The sequence below is a fragment of the Lepidochelys olivacea genome, assembly GCF_965140295.1.
Source record: "Lepidochelys olivacea isolate rLepOli2 genome assembly, chromosome: 3".
NCBI classification, from domain to species: domain Eukaryota; kingdom Metazoa; phylum Chordata; order Testudines; family Cheloniidae; genus Lepidochelys; species Lepidochelys olivacea.
In genome coordinates this window covers 16,720,171-16,742,804 of record NC_140413.1, presented here as the reverse complement: position 1 = coordinate 16,742,804, position 22,634 = coordinate 16,720,171, and the positions used below count along the sequence as shown (strand labels likewise).

Below are 22,634 nucleotides of genomic sequence, written 5' to 3'. Positions count from 1 at the left end.
GAGCTAGGCACCTCCACAGTGCTGCACAGTCTTCTAAAGGGTGTCTATTCTCACCCCTGAACATATTCAGGTTGAGAGTTGGGCATATGAATCTTTTCATGGGTTGCTTCTTCTTTACAAATTGACACAGACAGTAGAGCATGGCTTTTTACAGGAAGGAAAAGGGGCGGCATCCCATTCTTAAAAGGGTAACTAGGTAGAAAACTATTAGATTTGAAGATCTCAAAGCCCTCAGCATTCCTCATCCCTCGTTCTATGGGGTTTGTTCAGTATGTGTTTATATCCTGGGTATAACATTTGGTAAAACTGAAATATAGTGTTCTTCAGCTGTTATGAAGGCTGTTTTGTATTCATCATGCCAAATGGTATAATGTGAGCTTCTGAGATTTGAACCTGCCTGGGCCATTTGCCTGATTCAGGACCACTGGAATAAGTCATATTTCTCTTCATTTTCGTTCTCTTTCCAGGGGATTTGCTCCTCCCTAAAATTTCTCTGTTGTACTCTTTCCTTTTTTTTTTTTTTAATGTAGAAACAATGGAATGGAAACAGTATGGGCTGAGTTCTGCCATCACAAGCACCCCCTGGCTTCCTGTTTCACATAGGGGAGTCCCATCTGCACAACACCGGGTAGAATTTGGCCTCACATATCATGGCCAAAAAAGAAATAAAAATAAAAAGGGAGGAAATGTAAAAGAAGAAATAAAACACTGAATTACCTGAAATTCCCAAGTCACACATGGCTAAATTGACAGTCATTATCTCAGCGGGTCTGAGCTTCTTTTTCCGTTTCAAGGACATAAAAAGAACATAGCCATTCCCAAAAGTTGAAAGAACCCCTGTAATAAAAATATCAAAATAAACTGCATGTAAACAAAAGTGCTGAGAAACACTTCCCCACAATTCTTTGGCACAACAGTGTTTTTATTTTCATTCTGAGCTTCACAGTTCCAGAGAGAGAGAGAGAGGTCAACAAACTAGAAGGAATTCAGAGCAGAGGAACAAAAATGAGTACAGTCCAAGTGGGTGGGATTAGGGAACAATCACATGGAAGGCTGTAAATCGAGGAAACTGAAGAACTGTGTGTGATAGTGCATTAAGAGTGACAAGTTGGAATTAGGTAAGGGAGAATTTAGATGCAACATCTAACTGAGATAATAGGCTATGGAATAGTGAAGTGTCCCATCATTAGATCTTGACAAAACAAAGTCCTGGAGATTATAGTGCACTCAATCCAATCCCATTCTGAGAACTATTGTAGTGAAAGGAAAAATCATCCTCTGGGGGATGCCAGGCAACGTTTGAACTGCTTGTCTCCACTGTGGGTGATTTAAGAACAAAAAGCAGCTTTGATTTATGGCCAGGGTACTATAAGAAAGTTATAAAAGACAAAAAGTGATCAAACCAGAGGCTGCTGACTGCTATGTCACTACCAGCAATCCCATTCAGCCAGCCAAATGTAGGCTAGATATAAGCAGATGCCACTCTTGTCTTGTATTAAATTCCCAACCAGGACAAATTCAGCATGAAATGTGCCAAACAGTGGTGTACAGTATATGTCCTGTATAAACTTGTTAGAAATGAGTGTGAGTGCAAAAATGGTATAACCGGCCTTATTGTTTTATTTTTAATCTTGTCCCTCTGCAACTCACCACACCCCATCTCTGTTCTGAATCATAGCATCTGTCCTCCTCCCATCGCCCTACTGACTCCATTTCCCTTTCCTGGTTACCCAGACCCTCTACAGTTCCCACTAGAGAAAAACCAGTGTACCTCCCCCTAAAAGAGAAAAGCAACGTTGTAGACCATGGTAGCAACTAATAAGAGGATGTAACAAGGCATCTGAGTTATACAATTTGAAACAACTCCAGTGGTGTACTGTGAAAGTGCATTGCTATACACCGTTTAACCCCAGCCCCAGGGATAAATCCACATTGACTTAACAGGCAGTTTAAATGAAAACACGTTTCCCCCCGTACACAATCATCCACAGCAGTAGACCTTCCGGCTCCACTTTTACAGCTCATTTTCTATTTCCACAGAGGATTTAGTTCCAAAACATGTGCTCACTGCTTCAGCTTTGGGTTTCCTTTTTCCATTTTTTTTTTTAACATAAAGATGCATTTCAGACATTCATTAAAAAAAAAAACATAACAAGGAGCTTGATCATGGTCCCTGTCATAAATATAAAGGGAAGGGTAAACCCCTTTGAAATCCCTCCTGGCCAGGGGAAAGCTCCTCTCACCTGTAAAGGGTTAAGAAGCTAAAGGTAACCTCGCTGGCACCTGACCAAAATGACCAATGAGGAGACAAGATACTTTCAAAAGCTGGGAGGAGGGAGAGAAACAAAGGGACTGTGGGTCTGTCTATATGCTGGTCTTTACCGGGGATAGATCAGGAATGGAGTCTTAGAACTTTTAGTAAGTAATCTAGCTAGGTATGTGTTAGATTATGATTTCTTTAAATGGCTGAGAAAAGAATTGTGCTGAATAGAATAACTATTTCTGTCTGTGTATCTTTTTTGTAACTTAAGGTTTTGCCTAGAGGGGTTCTCTATGTTTTTTAATCTAATTACCCTGCAAGATATCTACCATCCTGATTTTACAGGGGGGATTTCTTTATTTCTATTTCCTTCTATTTTTATTAAAAGTCTTCTTGTAAGAAAACTGAATGCTTTTTCATTGTTCTTAAGATCCAAGGGTCTGGGTCTGTAGTCACCTAGGCAAATTGGTGAGGCTTTTTACCAAACCTTGTCCAGGAAGTGGGGTGCAAGGTTTTGGGAAGTATTTTGGGGGGAAGGACGCGTCCAAACAGCTCTTCCCCAGTAACCAGTATTAGTTTGGTGGTGGTAGCGGCCAGTCCAAGGACAACGGGTGGAATATTTTGTACCTTGGGGAAGTTTTGACCTAAGCTGGTAAAGATAAGCTTAGGAGGTTTTTCATGCAGGTCCCCACATCTGTACCCTAGAGTTCAGAGTGGGGGAGGAACCTTGACAGTACCATTTAAATCAATAGGATCTGGGCTGTGAACCTAACTGTAGTACATGAAGCCAATACTAGTAAGCAATACCAGGAACATTAAAAATCATGTTAATTCATTTTGATATTGAGTTGAGCAGCTGAAGGAAGGTAAAACGTAAAGATTGTGGTCAAAATTAAAGTGACCACAACCAAATGCTTAAAATTATTGAAAGAATGTAGCGAACATTAAAGCATAAAAAAAATGTAGCAATTTAGAATACAGTTGTTCCAGTGACAGGGCTAGCTGCAGCCATCTTTGTCCCCTTTCTGGTTTCTCTGTGTACATGTCCACATGGTTGGGCCCTGTGCTCTTACCTGCCTCAAGGTAGAATCACACGATTCCTCCACTCTCAGACTACGACCTGGGCCACAGTACAATGTGTCTTAACTGTTCTTACCCTGCAGGTCCGACTGAATTCTGGCCCCTGCGATTCTTCCCTTCAGGAGCCAGTGACCAGTGGTATATGGTGACCAATCAGCCTTTTTAAACAAAAGTATTGTTTATTTAGCACTAGGATCAAAGCATAAGAGAAAAAGGATTTTAAAACAACAGTCTACATGCGTGTCTCTCTTACCTAAAGCCATCCCATAATGAAGTTTGTCTATACAGTGAGGTAGTGCGCTCTACGGGGGTGTGATTTCTAAAGTGCACTGACTGGTCCAAGTAGACCCTGTAGGAATACTGTAACATCATGCTATTTTTCTATGTTAAAGCACACTAGGGAAATTTTAGTGCACAACTACAGGGTCTGCATGGACCAAGTAATGCACAACAGATTAGTACACTTTAGAAACCAGATCCCCCATCACATACAACTCATTATCCTGCCATGTAGACGAGCCCCTAGCCTAACTTCTGCAGACAACACCAGCAAGCTCCTGTATCTGGGTCTGAGTCTGGTCCCACCTCACCACCCTCTTTGTCCCTGAATGGCTGCCCTTCTTTAACACCCGTCTGCCCAAATCCTTTGCTCTCCTGTGTTTGGCAGGCCTTGGTCATTCCTCATTAAACCAGTTGAAGGCAGAGACTGAGAGAGAGTCATCAAAGCTAATAGTTCTGCCATCCCTTAACAACTCAAGTGTTTGCTGATAGAAGGCTATCTTCAGCCATTCTTCTCCTTGCTGCCTGCATCCAGAAAAAATTCCTATTAACTTTAACCAATATAGTCATACGCTAAATAACATCCCAATAACCAGGCTGTAAGGACCCGTAGACTGGACCCTAGGTTTGCAGAGCATGGACTAGCTGATGAAACCACAGTGCGACCAGGAGGTAATGCAGTGCTGTAGCCAGGTAGCACTGTGGAGAGTAGGCACCACAGGAAGTACTGCCCAAAGGACCCTGCAGAGTGTTGACTGGCCAAGTGCCCTATTTCACCCTGGAGGGTGGCCCAGGAAGTCGTCTGGGCAATCATATGGTTTTCAGGCTTGCTGGGACCCCAGATCTACCTCTGATCTCCAATTCTGGCCTGAATCTGATTCCAGCCTGGTACTGTCCCTGACCCCAGGCTGACGATGACCCTGACTCTTCTAGCGATTCCTCCAACCCCTCACTGACTACTGCCCCGATGTGTGGACCCCAAACCAGCTGTGATCGCTAGGCCAGACTGCCTACGCCCTGATCCCTTATACAGACCAACATATAGTACTCATAAATTATCACAGGGCAGCTCCAAATCCATCACAATCACCTAGAAAAGAAAGAGAGGAATGGAAAAGACCCTAGCTAGAGATATGTGAATAACTGATTTTGGGGGGTTCTCTGGCCATACTGAAAAAATATTCATTTTGGGTTGACCCTAAGCAAAAATTTTGGTGAACCCCAAAAATTATATGTATATCACACATACACAAACAAATAAACCTTTTTATTAAAAATAAAATTGAAGTAAATTTCAAAATGAAAAGTCAAAATGTTTCCGTTTCAAAATCGTCAATTAAATATTTCAACTTTTTGTTTTGGAACACTTGGTTTGTTTGTTTTTGACACAAAATTCACCCAATTTGACACTGTCACGGGATAACTGGTGAGCCTACTCCAGACAAGGGGTCTGGGATACATCTTGGTCTATAAAGGGCCATCAGAGGGCAGGAAGTGGGAGGTGGAAGGGAGTGATGGGGACAGGCTGTGCCTGTGGAAAGGACATCACACCAGAGTGGAGCTAACACTTGTGGTGGTTCCCTGGAGCAAGGGGATAGATACTCAGAGAAGCAACCCTGGGGCTACTGCTCCAGGAAGGGAACATAGCTGACTAGATCTGGGAACTGTCCGGAGCAGAAGCCCCAGAGAATCCTGGGAGGGGTGGCACTGAAGCGAGGGTTTTTTGACTGGAACACCCAGTTGAAAAGGGACCCTGGCAGCTCAATCAGAACTGCTGACCGGACCATTAAAAGTCGGGTTGGCATGGGACTGGCAGGCTCCCTACCCAGCTCTGTGCAGCTCCCAGAAAGTGTCTGGCATGTCCCTCTGGCTCCTAGCTGGAAGGGTGGCCTTGAGGCTCTGCGCGCTACCCCCACCCTGAGCACTGGCTCCACAGCTCCTGTTGGCCAGGAACTGCAGCCAATGGGAGCTGCAGGCGCATCTCCTGTGGGCAGAAGCAGTATGCCCTGGCTGCCTCTCCACATAGAAGCCTTATGCTTATTGTATAAGTAGGGGCATAGCAAGCAGATCAAGGGACGTGATCGTTCCCCTCTATTCGACATTGGTGAGGCCTCATCTGGAGTACTGTGTCCAGTTTTGGGCCCCACACTTCAAGAAGGATGTGGATAAATTGGAGAGAGTCCAGCAAAGGGCAACAAAAATGATTAGGGGACTGGAACACATGAGTTATGAGGAGAGGCTGAGGGAGCTGGGATTGTTTAGCCTGCAGAAGAGAAGAATGAGGGGGGATTTGATAGCTGCTTTCAACTACCTGAAAGGGGGTTCCAAAGAGGATGGCTCTAGACTGTTCTCAATGGTAGCAGATGACAGAACGAGGAGTAATGGTCTCAAGTTGCAGTGGAGAAGGTTTAGATTGGATATTAGGAAAAACTTTTTCACTAAGAGGGTGGTGAAACACTGGAATGCGTTACCTAGGGAGGTGGTAGAATCTCCTTCCTTAGAGGTTTTTAAGGTCAGGCTTGACAAAGCCCTGGCTGGGATGATTTAACTGGGAATTGGTCCTGCTTTGAGCAGGGGGTTGGACTAGATGACCTTCTGGGGTCCCTTCCAACCCTGATATTCTATGATTCTATGATTCTAAACCAGAGGGACATGCTTCCTGGGAGTCACCTGAGGTAAGTGCTGCCCGGAGCCTTCACCCCTCACACCCTTCTGCACCCCAACACACTTCCCCAGCCCTGAGCCCCTTCCTGTACTCCAAATCCCTCATCCCCGGCCCCACCCCGGAGCCCACACCCCCAGATGGATCCCTCACCCCAACCCCCTGCCACAGCCTGGTGAAAATGAACGAGTGAGTGAGGGTGTGGGAAAGTGAGCAACGTATGGAGGGGAATGAAGTGAGTGGGGGCGGGGCCTTGGAGAAGGGGCAGGGCAAGGATGCTCAGACTTCCATTATTAGAAAGTTGGCAACCCTATCTGAAGCCTGAAAGAAAAAAGGTGAGTTCGAAGACTGTTTTCTATTGGTTTACTTGCCTGTTTTAAGAGAATAAACCTTCTTAAAGGAGACAGGGCAAGGCAGCTAGTGTTGGAAGCTCAGGAGAAGCCCTGCCCTGCGACAGACATGGATTTGCAAAATGTTTCGGCTGTCCTGAATTTGCATTTTTCACTGAAAAAAAGTTCCAACTGAAAATTTTCACCCAGCTGTAACCTTAACAGAAATGTCCAACAGTACAAAAAATACTCATTTCTCATCGATTCCAGCACCAGAGGAGTTGCTCACAATGGGAAAAGACACAGGATTAGAACACTTAGTGTATACAACGATTGAAGCATTGAAATGTGTTTTAGCTCACTATGGTTTACTCTAGAGTTAAAACACCAACAAACAGAACTTAAAACACATCAGTTCTTACTTCACTGTGTGTTTTACATTTTGTTTGTGTCAAGGTTTCTTCCCCACTCTGAACTCTAGGGTACAGATGTGGGGACCTGCATGAAAGACCCCCTAAGCTTATTTTTACCAGCTTAGGTTAAAACTTCCCCAAGGCACAAAGTCTTTTCCTTGGATTAGGTAAAACGCTGCCACCACCAAGTGCTTTAACAAAGAATCAGGGAAAAGGACCACTTGGAGTTCCTATTTCCCCAAAATATCCCCCCAAGCCCTTACACCCCTTTTCTTGGGGAGGCTTGAGAATAAACAAGATGAGCACAAACCAGCGTTGGATTTTTAAGACCCAAAAAACCCAGTCAGATTCTTAAAAAACAGAACTTTATTAGAAGAACAAAAAAAGAAAAGAGAACAACTCTGTAAGATCAGAATGGAAGATAATCTTACAGGTAGTCAGATTCAAAACATAGAGAATCCCTCTAGGCAAAACCTTAAGTTATGAAAAGACAAAAAAACAGGAATACACATTTCCTCCAGCTCAACAAATTTACAAGCCAAAAAACAAAGAAAACCTAACTCATTTTCTAGCTAGATTACTTACTAACTTTACAGGAGTTGGAGAGCTTGCATCTTTGATCTGTTCCCGGCAAAGGTATCACACAGACAGACAGACAAAAGCCTTTCCCCCCCACTCCAGATTTGAAAGTATCTTGTCCTCTCATTAGTGCCACCAAGGTTACCTTAGCTTCTTAACCCTTTACAGGTGAAAGGATTTTTATCCATTATTAATCCAATAATCTCTCTCTACTCACCAGCTGGGGACTCACAGAGCCTTGTCTTGGAGCTGCCACTCTACCATCACCCTAACCAGTGGTGAGCTCGAGCGGGTTCGCACTGGTTCACTGGAGCCAGTTGTTAAATTTAGAAGCCCTTTTAGAACTGGTTGTCCCTCCAACCCCCAACCGGGGTTCAAACCGGTTCTGAACCCCCCCAACCGGTTCTAAAAGGGCTTCTAAATTTAACAGCTGGCCAAACGTGGTGCCTTAGGCGATGACTCCATGGGTGCTCAGGGGCTGGAGCACCCATGGGAAAAATTTGGTGGGTGCAGAGCACCCACTGGCAGCTCCTGGCCCCGCCCCACGCCCGGTCCGCTCCGCCTCCTCCCCTGAACGCGCCGCCCCGCTCTGCTTCTCCCCCCCCCCGGCTTCCCGCGAATCAGCTGTTCACGCGGGAAGCCTGGGAGGGCTGAGAAGCAGGCGGCGGCTTCACGCTCAGTCCCAAGGAGGTGGAGACGGAGGCAAAGTGGAGGTGAGCTGCGGTGGGGGGGGCGCGAGGAGGGCCACCGATGCCGCAGCAGGTAACCCTGGGGGGAGGGCGCGCAGAGGAACCGCTCCCTGCCCCAGCTCGCCTCCACCTCCCTGGGCCTGAGCGTGAAGCTGCCGCCTGCTTCTCAGCCCTCCCAGGCTTCCTGTGCAAACAGCTGATTCGCGGGCCCTCTGGCTCTTAGGGGTTGGGTGGGCACCCACTACGGTGGCCCATGAGACCCTCCTGCCCGGTTCCGGGGGCAGTCAGGGGACGGGGAGGGGGGCAGATGGGGTAGGGTTCCCAGGGTGGGGTAGGCCACGACCCCCTCATGGGGTGAGGAGGGAACCAGTTGTTAAGATTTTGGTAGCTCATCACTGACTCTAAGTTCACTGATATTGACACTGTGGGATATGTGATCCCTTAAAGGGGAAGCCTTTCCTTGCCATCTGGTCTTTCAGAGAGCTGGACTACCCATCTAGATTGTCCTAACTGGACATCTTGTGAAAGAAGATCATGAAAGAAGAAACCTTGAGTATTGGTGTCAGAAAACCACAAACAAATTTTACAAACTTGTGTCATTTTTATGAAAGAGGCACAAAGAGCTTAACAGTCCTCCACCATAGAAATAGCAAAGTCTATCAGACCATAAATAGCTTTGCAAACCCAAAGTGCCTCCATTCAGTCCCAGAATACAGCACCTACTGCTGCAAGGAATTATAATCTTGTTTCACCGACAGGATCACTCACATCTAGGATGGCTTCATGGGCCACCGCAGATAACAAGCGAGTCAGAGAACCAGAATCACATTGCCCTTCTGCCAAGATTTTAGCCCATTCAAACAAACAGAAGCCATGGAGACACCAACAGGAATCAGGATCACCATCTTGATTCTGATTCCCGCCTCTCCTGCATGGTAGAAGAGTAGAATATAACAGAGATCCTACTAATAAAGACTATCAACATCTCCTTTATGAGAGGAATCTGCCACACTTCCTAAACATACAGTAGTTCCACCAAAACCGAAGAGACCATTGACTGACGCTAGAGACCTTGCAAAATATTATCATGTATCTAGCCCGCATTTTCTAAATAATATGATTGAAAAGCTAGCAAAACACAAGTAGTCTCCAATGCCACCAATGAATTGCTCATTTCCTCTCAGAGAACCCATGATAGCTACGTTCAACAAGAACAAAGAAACCATCATCCAACCAGGGAACAGAGGTGCTGGAACAATTTTTATAGTGGGGGTGCTGAGAGCCATTGAACCAAACTGTAAACCCTGCAAATGATGGAAACCCCTGCAAGCCAGGGAGGCGGGAACACCCAGCATCCTTAGTTCCAGCACCCATGCTGGGGAGGTTCTTGGATGAATGAGACAGAACTTTGACAGGAGTTGGACCCTAGACTATGGAACTCAAGATCATAATAGATATGAATGATCATGAAACTAACCACTTTCAGAATCGAAGGCAAAAGTAATTTCTTTCATTTCCTTTTTCCCAGTCATGACATCCAGCCATCAATATTGCCCTGTAGTTCTGTAATAATAATAATTTTATAATTATATAGAGACACACACACACACAGGGTTTTTTTAAATAAGAAATCTGATTATCTTAAAATGTTATGTCGCCATAGTTTCCTACTAGGAATTTATTTTTAATTATAGGAAGATACAAAAATCCTGTTTTCCCACTAACGTGTTCCTTGCGGTTTTGTGAATGATTTTACTTCAGTTTTGTTTACATGTAATCTTACTCCTTTTTATGCCTAATTTTTACATTAAGAAAAGGAGTACTTGTGGCACCTTAGAGACTAACCAATTTATTTGAGCATGAGCTTTCGTGAGCTACAGCTCACTTCATCGGATGCATACTGTGGAAAGTGTAGAAGATCTTTTTATATACACACAAAGCATGAAAAAAAGATCTTCTATACTTTCCACAGTATGCATCCGATGAAGTGAGCTGTAGCTCATGAAAGCTTATGCTCAAATAAATTGGTTAGTCTCTAAGGTGCCACAAGTACTCCTTTTCTTTTTGTGAATACAGACTAACACGGCTGCTACTCTGAAACCTATTTTTACATTGTAGCTCTAGTGAAATTAGGTATATCATCTGTGGTGCTATAAAATGATAACTTTTGGCAAACCCCTCAAAAATACTTGTCATCTCCTGATATTTTCCAATAATTTTCAACAGGCTGGAAATCCAAAAGTAATTCCAATAAATTTATTTCAGATACAGCTGACTAATAAGTGCTAAGTCATTATTTTCAGTGACAGTATTTCAGTAGCATCTAGAAATTCTATCAGGATCAAAGCCCCATTGTGCTAGACATGATATGAACATAGGCCATGTGCCTCTTTCAAAAATGCAATTTAATATTGAACTGACTTGAAACAAAGTGTTTTGAGCCATTTCAATAAACCGAAACAAATAATTTCCCCGTTTCTGTATTGAGATTTTTCAGACTTTCATTTCTGTGAAAAAATTCAAAATTTGAGACAAAAACAAATGTCAATATGCTGGAATTTCCCACAGGATGGAAATTCAAATTTTTCTCAGCTCTGTCACTGACAATAAGAAACACAAGTAGCAGCAAACGGAGACTCTAGGGATTGGATCTACTTCAGCACCTGGAAGGGCCACTGGACCCAGCTTCCTCTTCCTTATACATTCCACCTAGGTAGTCAGGGATGCCTTAACCCTTTCCAAGCTGCTGCCTCACATTGTCAGAGTGTCAGAGCCCTCAAAGGATGTATCTACACTGCAATCCTGGAGTGTGATTGTAGCTCATGTTGACAATACCCGAATTAGCTTTCATCTAGCTAGCTCAGGTATTGCAGCAATGATACTGATCCTGCAGCAGCATGAACTTCAGCGTGAACTGTACAAGTCCACCCTGAACCCTGGGTAATTACTCTCACAGCTACTGCTCCAGTACCCGAGCTAGGTAGATTAAAGCTAGCTCTGGGATATCTACATAAGCTACAGTCACATCCCCTGATTGCAGAGCAGTCATACCCTAAATTCCAGCTTTGGGATATTTAGGTACCTATGTGACTTAGTATTCAGAGGTGCTGAGCACATGCAATTCTAGTTGAAGTCAATGAAAACGGTGGGTGCTCAGCAACTCAGAAAGCCAGGCTACTTACTAGAGGCCTAGCTATGGATTTAGGTGCATAAATTTAGGTATTTAAATTTCAAAATTGTTCAAAATACTATGGGACTTGGGTGACCAATCACAGTTCTCGAATAGATAATTCCAAACAACAAAACTCAGGTGACTTCTCATTATTAGCAGTACACAAACAACCCAGAGGCCAAAATGCGTTTGTATGTCAAATAGTTTTATTTACTTCAAACTGTGACAATTCTCAAACAGGGAAAGGGCTACATTCAGCAGATACAAATTGTTCATTGTGACAAAATGCATGTGTTTACTGAACACTTTTCAAGAAAAATAAAATATTAAAAACCACTATGAAGTATTGTACAACTTATAATGCAATTACATAAGGCAGTGGCTCTCCACCTGTGTGAGAGCTAGCTGGTTGCATGTATGGATTCTCCTTATTTGCAACTGGTAAAGTGTATTAAAAGCATTATATTGTTTTGAACAGATTTTAGCGGGCTTAATATTTCTTTTATATGTAAGCAATGGTTGCAATTGCTACGAGGACATTGTGTAAATGTGAAGCAGAAAGAGGCAGTCTAAAGGTGAATGAGAGGGGACGTCAGTCCTCTAGAATATGCCTATTAAGATGTAGTCTATACTATGAACAAGTGAAATTCCTAATTTAACACTTTAATAATTGGGCAAAGATCATCTAATCAGAAAACACATTCATCTACAAGCAAAATCATTATAATAATTATTTAATGTCAAATATGGTGAGGTGGGCAATATGGTTTTTATTTATCCATTCACGTGACCCCATATACCAGCATTGCTATTAACAAAAATACAGGGATTGTCATAGTAGATCAGAACATTGATCCATCTAGTGCAATATACTGTCTCTGATAATGGCCAGTACCAGATGTTTCAGAGGATTTACTTTAATGCTTCAGAGGCCGTTTGTACTGTAAACCAATGGAGAGGATAACAGGTTGCCTTGCTGTTTACCAATCACTATTTAATATGCTTTACCCAATTGTTGACATTTAAATAATCATTACTGTCATCTGAGTTAGTACACATTGCCATTAAGATACTATAGTTTAAACCTCAGAGCTATTCTTTTTACAACTGGGCAAAATTTTTGGGACAAATAGTATATTCTCCAGAAAATGCAATCTTGGGCTGATGAAAACTATTCATAAATTCAGGTCAAATTTGGGAAATAGTTTCAGCTGAAATTCCCTCCCCCCCACCAAAGTCAAAATGCTTTGTTTTGATTTTGACTGTTTATTTAAAAAAAAAACAATAAAAAAGTATAAAATAAAATAAATTCTGAAATGAAAGAGGATTTTTTAAAATGAAAAATCACAATGTTCCACGCTGGTAATGTTGAAATGGAATGTTTCAACATCCCCAAAGTGCTTCATTTCAATTTTTTTCTAAGCAAAGTTTTGTAGGAATCCACACGTTCCTGTGAAATATTTCAATTACAACAAAACAGCATTTTTTCAAGGGAAGACGTAGGTCAGAAATGTTCTGGTCAGCTGTAGGTTCTATGGGCAAATTTAAAGAAATCCCCTTTGCAGGTTTTTAGAACAAGGTCACGACCTTCAGGCACTATCACAACCCTCCTCTGGCACTGCCAAATACTGCACCAGCAACCCTTCTGAGGGACTGAGATTTCAGCCAGAAGATGCACTTACTCACAGACCCCTCTCAACTGAACCAACAATAGCCTCCCCTCTTCCACATCTGCAAAGCTGAACTCTGCAATGTGCTGGGGATATGCACTCTCTATTTAGGTTAGGGGTCAAATTATGCGGGGAGGGAGGCTTATGTCTCTATAGTCCTTATTTTTGTTTTGAAAGTACTGCTATACCATGGGAAAAGACACCACAAAACGGTGTACAGGGAAATGGCTGGCATGAGAAATAAAGATTTGCTCAGAATGATTTATTAGAGTGAATTTGGTGGAATGTCATTAAATGATTATCTTCCACATAAACATGGACACATGAGACGCTGTGTATTTTAATACAAGCAAAAGTCTACTGCAGTCTCCTATGATGATGAGCTAACCAGATCAGCTACAACAAAACCAGGTTCACTCAAACCTTGAATCAAATCAAAACCATTTTATACTGTACAAAAGGTTTGTTGAGGAACCCTTCCCACTGTCTCCAGACAAAAGGAGATGAGGACCACCTAGCATGGCTCCTTTCATGATCTTTGTGAGCCCCACAATCTCTCTGTAATGCCCTCACCGACCACCTCCTTTTTTTGGACAAGATTGTAGAGCCCAACACTTTTTAATCCCCCTCAGCCGCATAACTGAAAGCTCACATGCTTGGAATCAAGTTCATGAACACTGGGGTCTATAGTATCAGAGCAGAAGGAGTCTGAATTCAGAAGGGTGGTGTACTGAAAACTATTAGAACTGTGATCTATCACTTTAAATTCTCAGTGGTTTTCCTGGTCCTTCTTGCAGGCAGGGGGCTCTGCAGGGAAGTATGGCTGGGATCAGAGTTGAGGGCGGGGTGGGTGAGTTGTGCCTCTCTATTTTAGGGAGCAGTCTGCTTTGTCTTTCTCTGTTTGGGGTTCTTCTGTGTTATTCTGAATTCTTAGAAATAAAGAAGTGTTACATTGCAACCATCCAGCAAGAGTATTTTATGCCTTTAATCTAACTTCACTGTTTGTTTACGTGAAACATAATCAGAAGCTCAGAGGCCTAGTAGACAGTGTGTTGGCAGCATTTTCACTAAATCAAGATTACCAAGCCTTTTGTACTATTGGTTTCAGAGTTAGCGTGGGCGTTAACAGTAATTTTTTGAAGCATTTCTTGCTTAATATCCCAATGACTAGATGATCACTCTACTTTAGTATCAGTAATTCCCTACTTATACTAAAGACACAATGCTCTGCTTCTTCACAGAGGCCACTTTTAAGGGCCCCCCACACTTCTCTGGCCCTCTATACTTTGGCAAGAGTGCATCCATTCATGTATGACATGCAAAGGCCATCTTTGTGGGCACACACTTTCAAAGGTTCCACTCAAGTTTTATTTGTAAAGGATTAGGGTTTGCGGGACCTGAGGTGGGGAAATTCTGGTTATGCGGCCTGGTTTCTTTTATGCAGAGAGTTTACTACTGCTTTTCTTTGTCTTCCTCTGATTGTATTTTTTATTATTTCTCAAAGCTGCTTAGAGCCTGCGAGAGATGTTTCTTTTAAAGTTTATATATTGAAATCTACATTTAAAAATTATTGTATTTAAAGGCAAGACAATGTATTTTGAAAGGAATACTTTCAACTACTCTGAGTCCTACATAGTTCCTGGAATCTCAGTCAACATAACTTACTCAGGAAAAAGACCTGAGGGTTGGTTTGTTTTGGACAACTCACTGAAGACATCTGTTTACACAGCAGCGGGAAAGAAAAAAGCAGGGGGTAGCAAACAAAATGCTAGGCTGCATAGAGAGCAGGAAAAGAGTACTGAGAATAGTGTAACGTCACTGTGTCAATCAATGATGTACCTTTCACATGGAATACTGGGTTCAGTTACTGAAACCAGGAAACACATTCTGAACACAGCACTCTATATGAGCATATGCCCCTGATTTATAGAGTGACATTATACTACTGAATAACAAAAGGTAGAAGAGGTGCCAAGAAAGGCAACAACAATTACTCAAATCTTGCAGAGACTTTCATAGCAGAAGAGATTGAAATATCAAGCTTGTTTTGGGAGGAGACAAATAAGAGAGCGTCGGATAGAGATATATGAAATAATGAATGATTATAAAGAAGGTAAATTGGGAGCCCCTGGTATTACGTGCAATATTAAATAGAACAAGGGGAAATGCAATGAAAGACAATAAATATAAAACCCATGCACGTAGTGATGTATTTCCTCAACACATGGAACGCATTGACATGCAGGATCACTGAGACCAAGAGCTTAGCAAGACTGAAATATGATTGGGTGTTTGTGGCTATTCTCATTATCCATATAGTTATATTAGATAGATCTTTTTTAAAAATGGAAGCAGTATAAACTCCTATGCTATAAGGGCAGAAGCCAGCCACTAATTGTCCGAGGCTAGGAAGCAACTCCTATGAGCAGTTTACCGTATAATTGTCCTTTAAGGATTTCTTGCGTTTTCCTCTGACACATCTAGTACTGGTCACTGTCACAGATAGGATACTGGACCAGATGGGTCATGGATCTGATCCAGTCTGGCAATACCCATGTTCCTATTACTTAAGTCCCCCACCCACCATCCCACTACATCTTTTCTTCTTCTATCTGGTGCACCACAAACATGACTGGCTGCAGCCTTCTTTGCGGGTGCCTGACAGACCATGTAGTGACTTACAACACCATTAACAAAATAATTAAAGAGCCTTACCAATTATTGTTAAATAAAATCCAGCTACTATGTCAGCTTCCCTAGAGAGTTTTGATGCAAAGGGGTCTTCATCCTGGAGGTAATGAGGAAGATGGTCATCTTGGGGCGAAGTGCTGTGATTTGATGCCATGCCACTCACGTACAGATTAGCAGTGTCTGAAAAGTGAAATAATGGAATCCATAAGAGATTAGAATTGCCACCAGGAATCACAATGGAACTTTTGTTTAGATACAGAAGAGCGCAACCACATCACCCCATCCCCATCTATGGTCTACCAGCTCTCCTTTCATTTCAGGGTCCAGTTCAAAATTGTACTCCTGGCTTTCAACCCTCCCCCTCCTCCAGTGTCTTGCTGCAAGTTACTACCTGACTTTCTCTATGTATGTAGGTACAGTACTTATAAGGATCTCAGCAATGTAATATACTTGAGCAATGTCTTTACTCTCCAGCCCCTCTGTTCATGTGGCAATAGACTCTCATCTGCCCCTTCAACCACTCTTACAACTCTTGATCCAAGCACTTTCACATAGGCAGGTCCTTTTAGATGCAAAAACCATAGTATTGATCCTACTTACATGCCATATTTAGTAAATAATACTTCACATTTGTATAGCACTTTTCATCCATACATCTCAGAGCTCCCTGCTAAGGGAGGTTTGCATTATCATCCCCATTTTACAGATAGGGAAACCGAGGCACAGAGAGGCTGGCTCAGTGAGTGAGTGATGCAGATTCAGAACACAGATTTGAAGAAAGGCGCAATGCAAAATGGAGTTGTAGCAGCTTTATTCTGAAAGTCAGATTTCACTTCCGTATCCATTATGTTGTGACGGTCCAAGACTGGGTCCCTCACTTGATGTCCATCAAAAGCATTTCAGGCTAAAAGGAAAAGCAGGGGTATTTCTGCTTATAAAGCTTCTACAGAAAAATGTGGATGTAATAGCCCCATTGAGATTATATATTCCCTACCCCTGGCATCTCAAAGGGTTACTGAGTCCAATTCAAGTTCCTGGTTCTAGATATTAAAGCCCTTAATAATTTGGGATCGAGCTACCTTTCGGGGGGGAGGGATAGCTCAGGGGTTTGAGCATTGGCCTGCTAAACCCAGGGTTGTGAGTTCAATCCTTGAGGAGGGCCATTTAGGGATCTGGGGCAAAAATTGGGGATTGGTCCTGCTTTGAGCAGGGGGTTGGACTAGATGACCTCCTGAGGTCCCTTCCAACCCAGATAGTCTATGATTCTATGATACCTCAGAGTTGGCCTCTGCACTGCAGCCCTCCAAAACCACTGCACTCTCAATGCCTTTTGGAGCTGCAAGCACCACCTTTTTAGTGCCAAGTCCTGAGCTAGGAACACCCACCCTACTTGAGAAAATCAGAAATATGCTTGAGAACCTGGCCACCTTTAGTGTCCCATCCAAACCTACCTTATGGCAGAAGCCAATACTCAATCACCAAAATGAAGGAGAAGAAAGCAAAGGCCAAGCTAAGGAAGAAAAAAAAATCAACTGCAAATGGAAAATTCCAGGAAATCAAGGGCAAAAAGCCAATTTTGTTCTGAGGATCCATGCGGTTGCCTCATGTCATGCTCTATAGACTATGTGTATCAGACCATTTCTGGAGGAAAGCTGGCTCAGGGTCCCATGGGAAAGGGGGCTGACCAGGAAGTCTTACCCGAGGAATGGCAGGATGGTAACATGTGACATGCCTGACAGAGGCTGATTGGCTGATCATGGGCTCAGTCAGCCTATTTTTATTTTCACTGTCTCAGCTCACCAGTGGCCAGAGCAGTGAGTTTAAAAAAAAAAGAAAAAAAAAGCAAGCCAGGACAGCATCTTTTGCAAAACCGGACACAAAGTCAGGAAACGAGGATCATTCCATAGTTCCATAGGCACATGGTCAATCTACCTAATAAGTAGAGCTGATTGGGAAATTTTCTTCAAAAACCTTTTTTTGTAGGAAATCCTGATTCAACACCCAACTTTTTTTGTTAGAAAGGGATGGTTTCAGTTAATTTCTTGTCTTGAAAAACATTTTGAAAAAAGGTCTGAAATAATCAAAACTATTATTTTGGCTTTTTCAACCAAAAAATTGTTTTTTTCAGTTCAAAATTACTTTTTGTTTTGAAATTTAAGATGATTATAGTAAAAACAATTACAAAATAAATAAAAGATTGAAATCTGAATGAAACATTTTAAAATTATCAAAATGAAACATTTTCATTGACCTAAACCTACATTTTTTTCTGAATGTCCTGTTCACAAACCTTTTCAATATTTTAACTGGAGGATTCCATTGTTGAAGCTGATCGTAGTGTCCAGGAAGCTGATGTTAGTGTGGGTGTGTTCCACAGATGGTTTAGTGGATGGATGGTGAAGTTTTGGTAGAAATCTCGGAGGGAGTTTACATTTCCTGTCTAGAGGATGAAAATATCATCTATGTATCTCAGATATGTCATTGGTTTCATGATGCATTTGTCCAGAAATTCTTCTCCAAGGTGGCCCATGAAGAGAATGGCATACTGGGGAGCCATCCTAGTGCCTATAGCTGTTCCAATGGTTTGGACAAAGTGTTTATAGTTTAATGTAAAATTATGTGTGAGGATGAAATGGATGAGTTTGGTGATGTGTTTGGGGTGGCTATTGGATGGTTGTCCATTATCTTGTAAATATATAAGGCTGGCAACAATGCTGTCATTGAAAAGAAATGTTGGCATATAGGGAGGTTACATCCATGGTTGCAAGGATGATGTTCTGAGGGAGGCTGTTCATGTTGTGGAGTTTCTGGAGGAAGTTGGTTGTGTCCTGGAGAAAGCTGGCCCTTTGTGTGATGAGCAACTTAAGGATGTTTTATATGAGTCCAAATATTCCTTCAAAAAGAAAAGGAGTACTTGTGGCACCTTAGAGACTAACCAATTTATTTGAGCATAAGCTTTCGTGAGCTACAGCTCACTTCATCGGATGCAGGAGAGTGGGGTGGGAGGAGGTATTGTTTCATGGTCTCTGTGTATATAATGTCTTCTGCAGTTTCCACAGTATGCATCCGATGAAGTGAGCTGTAGCTCACGAAAGCTTATGCTCAAATAAATTGGTTAGTCTCTAAGGTGCCACAAGTACTCCTTTTCTTTTTGCGAATACAGACTAACACGGCTGTTACTCTGAAACCTGTCAATATTCCTTCAGTAAGAGTGATGAGGACAGATACAATAGTTTTGCCTGGGTTCCTTGTTTGTGTATCTTGGAAAGTCTGTGGAAACTCCCTGGGATGAGCTCACAGGGAATGAGAATATAAAATTTCTCTTGTTGTTTGGGGAAGAATTTGATGATATCCTTAAATTCCTTGGTAAATTGTGGTGTGGGGTGTTCTTTGAGTTCTTTTTAGTAAGTGATGTTGGAGAGTTACCTAGGGAGATGGTGGAATCTCCTTCCTTTGAGGTTTTTAAGGTCAGGCTTGACAAAGCCCTGGCTGGGATGATTTAGTTGGGGATTGGTCCTGCTTTGAGCAGGGGGTTGGTCTAGATGACCTCCTGAGGTCCCTTCCAACCCTGATATTCTATGATTCTATGAGAGGTGTCAGTTGGCCTCCTTGACATAGTCATCATAGTTGAGGACTATGATGGTGCCCCCTTTGTCTGCTGGTTTGATTCCTATTTGGTAGTTGGATTTCAGAGACTGTCTAGCTGTCGTCTCAACTGTGGAGAGGTTGTGGTGGATGTGATGTTTGTTAAGGATTTCATAGTCAATTTTTTTCCTGAAGCAATCAATGTAATGATCCAGACTGTAGTTCCATCATCCAGTCAGATGATTATTTTTTCTTCTGATTGTTCGTGAGGATGTGGTAATTGTGTGCAGTGGTGTCATTTTTGTGTAAAAATTGTTTGAGGCAGAGTCGGTGAAAGAATTCTTCTAGTTCTCAATATGTTTGTATGGTATCAGGTTCTGTGGAGGGGCAGAAGTTCAGTCCCTTGGAGAGACAGATAGCAATGCTGGTTAGGGGTAATGTAATGGGGTGGAGTAGGCCCAAAGGCCCCCTGTTGGAGGCCTCAGGGTTCTGCCATACCCATCCCAGGAAAGAAGTAGTGGAGAGGTTCTCCAAGGGGCCTAGAGTGGTTGTGAGGAAGCAACCAATCACAAGGGCTGCTGGAACTGTCAGGAGCCAGGAGGGCCCTATAAAAGGAGCTGCAGAACACAGCAATAGTTAGTTGCTGCTTGGAGCTGGAGAAGAAAGGACTGCATGCCTGGCAGGCTGGAAGAGCAGCAGGACCAAAAACAGTCTGCTGGCAGGGACCAAGGGAGTGAGAGAGCTGGCTGCTGGGACTGAGTAAGGACTGAGCCCGGGGAGGGCCACGGGAAGATATTGTCTCCAGGGAGGAAGCTCTGGGGATACAGCCCCATACCAGGGCTACTTAAAGATTGAGCCCAGGGAGGGATAAAGATACCATCACCAGAGGGGTGGACAGTATCCCTCAGAAGGGGTATGTTCTGGTTCACAAACAGACAATGTGTGTGATTTGGCTGGAGGGCTGAGTTGCTGAAAAAAACATTTGAGAACCACCAAAAAGGGTCACCAGAACTGAAAGAATGCAGACACACCCAACCAGTGGGGACGGTCACATGAGGTGGGTGCCAACCCCATTTCAGGTAGTCTTGATACATTGATGATGTTGGGGTGTCGTGTAGTGTCCATGTGGTGGGTCCTGGTGCCATGGTTTCTCCCAGAGGTGGTATTCTGTGGGCTGTTAAGTTGTAGTTGGTTCCACTTTTTGTTTTTGTATTAGTTGGGTATCCTCAGGTTTTTTTGATAACTGTTTTGGGTTTCTTGCATGATTTCCAGGTATCTTTCCTGATTTTTTCTTCCAGTGCGTGGATTGTGTGATGATTTCCTGTCTGAGGTGGTCCCTTCTGGAGTATCTGAGATGCAGTAAGTGGTTCCTCAGTTTTGTGGAAGTCCTTTTGCAGAGCTGTTCAGCATATTTGGAGTTGTATGTAGTGATCAGAGGGTTATAGAAGGTGAAACCCCTGCGGATGATGTTTTGTGTCCTACATTTGGTTAGTAAGTAGATGTCGCTGTTAAGTTTTGCTTCCTTTTTCTTGATATTGTGGAATTTCTACTTCAGATCACTGTTCCCTCTAAGCTGTGTGCACGCATACAGATCCTAAACCTCATGCACACGGCGAAACACTGCGTGCACAAAAATTTGCATAGAAGCACAATAATTTGCACAGAATAATTTTTTTGCGAACACGGCCTGTGAAAAATTAGAGGGAACATTGCTTCAGATGGCAAAATTCTATATCTTCCATTGTTCCATGCAGTGCTGATGTAGCCATGTTAGTTACCGGATATTAGAGAGACAAGGTGGGTGAGAGAATATATTTTATTGGACCTTTTATTGGTGAGAGAGATAAGCTTACACAGAGCTCATCTTCAGATCTGGGAATTATACAGTCACAGCTAAATACAAGATGGAACAGATTGTTTAGAATAAGTAGTTAATACATAGTTCAAGGGACCATTCAAAGTGAAGTGGCCCATTATCTCTCCAGGCACAGGGGGAAAGGGGAAAAAAAGCTGTGGGAGGGGAGGAGTTATAGATTGTTGTAATAACGTGAAGGGCTAAAATCCATATGCTGTTTATGTTACAACCTGATATATAGACTGTGTCCGCTCTTTTTACAGGCCCAAAATCTAGAGTTTGGTCAAGAAGACAGAGGCCTAGCAAATAGTGAACAATATTAGCTAAGAAGCAGAACAAGCAAAGGACAACCTTGTTTTTTGCTAAGATAAGCTTGGTAGGCAAGAAGCCAGGTGGAAATTATAATTGGGGGCTTTATCTCAAAGTTAGGAACAGACCATAGGAATGAAAGGGGCCCTGTTTCTTCTGTAGAAGAGGTGCATTCCTACACACCAGCCTTGAGTTTATGGAAGAGGCTCAAACATATCAGTATGAGATATGATATCCTCCTTCTCACAGATGTGCACCTCTCCTCCTAGCCATTGCTAGTACCTGCCTTAGAAACACAAATAAATAATTAAAAGACTATCTTTATTGCTATATACTTTTCATTTGTCCTTTTGCTTTAACTCCTAGGTGTGTACCTGTTGGACAATCAGGGGAGCTACAGCTCACTAAAGCTGATGCTCAAATAAATTTATTAGTCTCTAAGGTGCCACAAGTCCTCCTTTTCTTTCTGCGAATACAGACTAACACGGCTGCTACTCTGAAACCTTTCATTATCTATGGATCCCAAATCAGAATTCAACATATGTATATTTTATACTAACACACTTTATATATTGTTTAATGGAAAACACCTGTGTACTAATTAAGTGTCATGTGTTAACCTGAAACCATGGGTGGAGACATGTAACTTTTTGACCTTTGGATACTGTGCTTATCTTGTCTTGCTGCTAGACCTATCCAGGGGTTTAGGACTGCCTACCCTGTCATTTCCCTCCGCCTATGGAAAATCCATATAATTCTTTGTAATCAATTGTTTGACATTGTCACCTCACTTATTAGGCTCAGAGACACTCTGCCAGCGCTGTGCGTAATAAACCCACGTGCTTGATTCTACACGGTGTCCATATTTGTTCCTTCAAACCCATACATCCAGTGTCTCTATTTAGTCCATGTTTTATACCAGTGAAGCAGGTTAGGTGTTCATTACAGAGTAGCACGTTTCCCTAATGTCGGAGGGACCTAAACTTTTTTTTAAATTCACAGTCAATTCCTTGGGAAGTACTTATTGTGTGTGCACTTAATCAAATCAAGAGGGGGGGAAA

The 22,634-nt window shown here is 42.6% G+C and overlaps 1 protein-coding gene across 1 annotated transcript in view; it reads right to left on the bottom strand.

The window, feature by feature from the left end:
- OPN5 (opsin 5) overlaps positions 1-22,634 on the bottom strand; it is a gene marked incomplete at its 3' end in the record, with an annotated part of 52,407 nt that overhangs the window by 12,961 nt on the left and 16,812 nt on the right. Inside the window, exons 2-3 of the mRNA XM_084623383.1 lie at positions 15,849-16,004; positions 718-837 (exon numbers count right to left, since the gene is read on the bottom strand). Coding sequence (XP_084479509.1) covers positions 718-837; positions 15,849-15,978 — 250 coding nt within the window. The 5' untranslated portion in view covers positions 15,979-16,004. The remainder of the gene's footprint in view (positions 1-717; positions 838-15,848; positions 16,005-22,634) is intronic.